The sequence below is a fragment of the Canis lupus genome, chromosome 9, assembly GCF_003254725.2.
Source record: "Canis lupus dingo isolate Sandy chromosome 9, ASM325472v2, whole genome shotgun sequence".
Classification (NCBI taxonomy): Eukaryota; Metazoa; Chordata; class Mammalia; order Carnivora; family Canidae; genus Canis; species Canis lupus.
In genome coordinates this window covers 54,218,816-54,222,016 of record NC_064251.1, presented here as the reverse complement: position 1 = coordinate 54,222,016, position 3,201 = coordinate 54,218,816, and the positions used below count along the sequence as shown (strand labels likewise).

The 3,201-nt window shown below is 55.0% G+C and overlaps 1 protein-coding gene across 6 annotated transcripts in view; it reads left to right on the top strand.

Annotated features, from left to right (window-relative positions):
- Positions 1–1,120: 1,120 nt before the first annotated feature.
- NUP214 (nucleoporin 214) overlaps positions 1,121–3,201 on the top strand; it is a 103,984-nt gene continuing 101,903 nt past the window's right edge. For 3 of the 6 annotated variants that reach the window (XM_025475506.3, XM_025475507.3, XM_025475505.3), the window contains exon 1: positions 1,146–1,330. In XM_025475506.3, coding sequence (XP_025331291.1) covers positions 1,286–1,330 — 45 coding nt within the window. In that variant the 5' untranslated portion in view covers positions 1,146–1,285. Of the gene's footprint in view, positions 1,331–3,201 lie in introns of all 6 variants that reach the window. The other 3 variants (XR_004818844.2, XM_025475509.3, XM_049114400.1) reach the window with 2 other exon arrangements.

Here is a 3,201-nt window from a genome sequence, read left to right as displayed (position 1 = left end):
CCAATGTCCCGACTTGTGTATTTTGGGGGCAGCTCCTGGGCTCAGCAAATTCAGAAAAGGTAGTTCATATAGTAACAGCTCTAATGAATGTGTCCTGTGTGCCAGGCTCTGTTAAATGCTGGACTTCATTTACCCGCCGCGACAGCCCCATGAAGCAGCTTCTATTATCCTTTTTTTTTTTTTTTTTTTTTTTAAAGATTTTATTTATTTATTCCCGAGAGACAGGCAGAGGGCGAAGGAGCCGGGAGCCCCAGACAGGACTGGATCCCAGGACCCCAGGCTCCCAGCGGGGATCACGACCTGGGCAGGAGGCAGACGCTCCACCACTGAGCCACCCGGGGTCCCCCGTTATCCTTGTTTTAGAAAGGAGAAGGGGGGGTGGGGGGCGCCTGGGGGGCTCAGTTCAGTGCCCGACTTCCGCTCAGGTCGTGAGGTCAGGGCCCAAGGATGGAGCTGGAGTCAGCGGGGAGGCAGCTTCCCCTCCCCGCCAACAGCGCTCTTTTTCTCAAATAAATGAAATCCTTAAAAAGATTTTTTTTTTTTTTTTTAAAGAAATGAGAAGCGGGCTGGGGGCAGATAAGCAATTTGCTGAAAAGCGGGCGGTAAGGGCCGGAAGACAGCCGTGCCCCCGCCCCGAGCTCACCCAGGGGCCCGTCCCCGCCGTTTACAGCCCGGACGCAGACGCCCGCGCGGAGGCCGCCGTCAGTCACCTTCGCCGCCTCCCGCGCGAGGGCCCTGGGTAGCGAGGAGGCCTCGGAGCCGCGACAACACGTCTCAAGAGTTCCGCGCGGCGCCAGGCTCCCGCCCGCGAGGCTCCCGTCCTGCAGGGGCAGACGAGGCCGACGTCGCGCGCCCTGCGCTTCGGGGCCTGTGTCCCCCACGCCCCCTCCGACGCCTCTCTCGGGAGCTGCCCCCTGGAAATGTCCGTCAGGCTCCCAACTCCTCTCGTCCGGGGACCGTCGGGAACCACAACATCCTCCCGCCACCGCGAGGCCTCGGCGCCCCGGGCCCGGGCTACGCCCCACCCCCGCCCGCCCCGGCCAATGGGAGGCGGTGGCCGGGAGAGCGCGCGACTTCCGAGGGCCGCTCAGCCTCCTCCGACCGCACGGCGCTCCGGGGCGCGTGACGTCACCAAGGCGCGCCGGAAATGCGGCGTCTGCTGCGCGCTGCCGGCGGCGAGAGGGAAGGAAGTTGGCCTGCGAGCGGCCGGGGCTGAGTGGGGGCTGAGTGGGGGCAAGGCCGCGGGCGGCAGCGGCGGCTGCTTCGAACAACTAAGCGTGGCGCGATGGGAGACGAGATGGATGCCATGATCCCCGAGCGGGAGATGAAGGTCAGAGACTGGCCGGGGCCGCCCTCCCTTCCTTAGTCCCGGCGCTGCCTGGGAGCCCCGCTGAACCGCGCGGCGCGGCGCGGGGCCCGGCTCTCCGGCTTCCCGCCTCCTGCTCGCACCCTTTTGCGCGACTGGAGAGCTCTCTGCGGTGCCGCCGGCGCGCTAGCCCCGCCGAATGCACGGTCCCCGTCCCTTGTTGGTCTTGCGGGCGCCGCTTCAGTTACCCTAGTTACTTTCATGTGGTGCTCGGAGTCGTGGTAATAATTACCGTTTATTGAGCGCTCAGTGTTTGCCAGGTACCGTGGTACCAGGTGCCAGCGGCCCTAGGAGGGATTGCGAATAAAGAGGAGCATAGCGAGGCTGGGGAAGTGACTTAGCCAAAGTCCCACTTGACAGAGGGGCTGAAGTTTAGGTGGTGGGTTTATGTATTTTTTTTTTTTTTTATGTATAAGACCCTCTCCCTGTGCTTTGTACTTTGTAAGAGGGTCCTGGCGTGCCTACCGCAGAGCCGGGAGGGTTCGTCCCCTGCGCTGCAAAACCTTTAGTTGAATGGAATAGGAAGCCTCTTTTGCTGTTAGAGATCAGCGTAAAGTCAGGAAACTGAAGAGAGGGGCAGGTGATCCAAATGAAGGTCATGAGGAAGTTGCGGGAAGCTTTGAGGCGATTGAACCCGTCCCTGAAATGCGTTTAGGGAGTAGTAATCCATCCCCACAGTTACAGCAGTGATTCCTGAGGACAGGGGCGGGGAGGGGTGGTGAGCCACCCAGTGAGAGTGAGACTGTGCCAGCTTCTCCCGTAATGCTGGGGGGGGGGGGTGCAGAAGGAAATAAAAAGGTTTCAGAACCACAGACTTGGAAGATGACAGTCTGCCTTTGGGTTCCTGATGATAGCATAAGGGAAAGTTTTCATCCCACTGGGTCTTCCCAATGAATGTGATCGTGACCCAGACAGGATATTTAGGATTATCAGGATGAGAATCACACAAATGCTGAAAATTTCATTCTACTTCTGTATGGTTTCATCTGGAAACGTGTGAGTTCCTGGTCACTGTACTCATTTGGCATTAAGAAGCGTATTTCAGTTAAGCTTTCAGTCCCTGTGTGTAAAACACTGAATCTAAGGGAATTAGTATGTGGGGTGTGCTAAGGATCTCATACAAAACACTGTTAAGTGTACAAAAATAAGGGCTGTCTTTGGCTTTTACCCTTTTGGGATGTGAGCAAAAGGCCATTCACAAGCTTCATACTAAAATCTTGACTTAAGATAGATTTGGAATTGAAGGAAGAAAAAAAAAATCAGCGGTGTATGGTACCGCTTAACATACTGATTGGTAAAGTTATGGAATTCCTACCAAGAGGTGGTTCACACTGAAAATTGTATTTGAAAGCATGTAGTTATACTTGTGGAAGATGGTGACAGGAGGCTGGGGAAGGCTCCCAGGCCCTGGAGTGCTAAGGAGCATGAACACTGAAAGAAACGGAAACAAAACAGGTCTAGGATAGAGGGGCCCTGGATGTTGCAGAGGTAATGGTGCACTAGAGGGAGGAAAGCAGAATGCCGTGACGTAAGGTGGCAGAGGTAGGTGGGTCAGGCCATATCTGGCCTTACAGCCTGTATTAATGGCTTTGGACATGGGTTTAATGTCTTCATGGCATCTAGGTATGTTTATGGGTCTCGCAAATTAAGAGATTGACCGTACCTGTCCTTTTCTATGATGAAATTTTGTTTAGTATTTGATGCGGGTAAGCCAATTCTTGGGATTTGGTTATAGTTCTGTGGTCATTATTTCCATATATATGTATGTGTGTATATATATATCTTTTGAGTACTTCACTGGAAGTTCAGGCTAACAGTGTATTTGGGGGATGTTT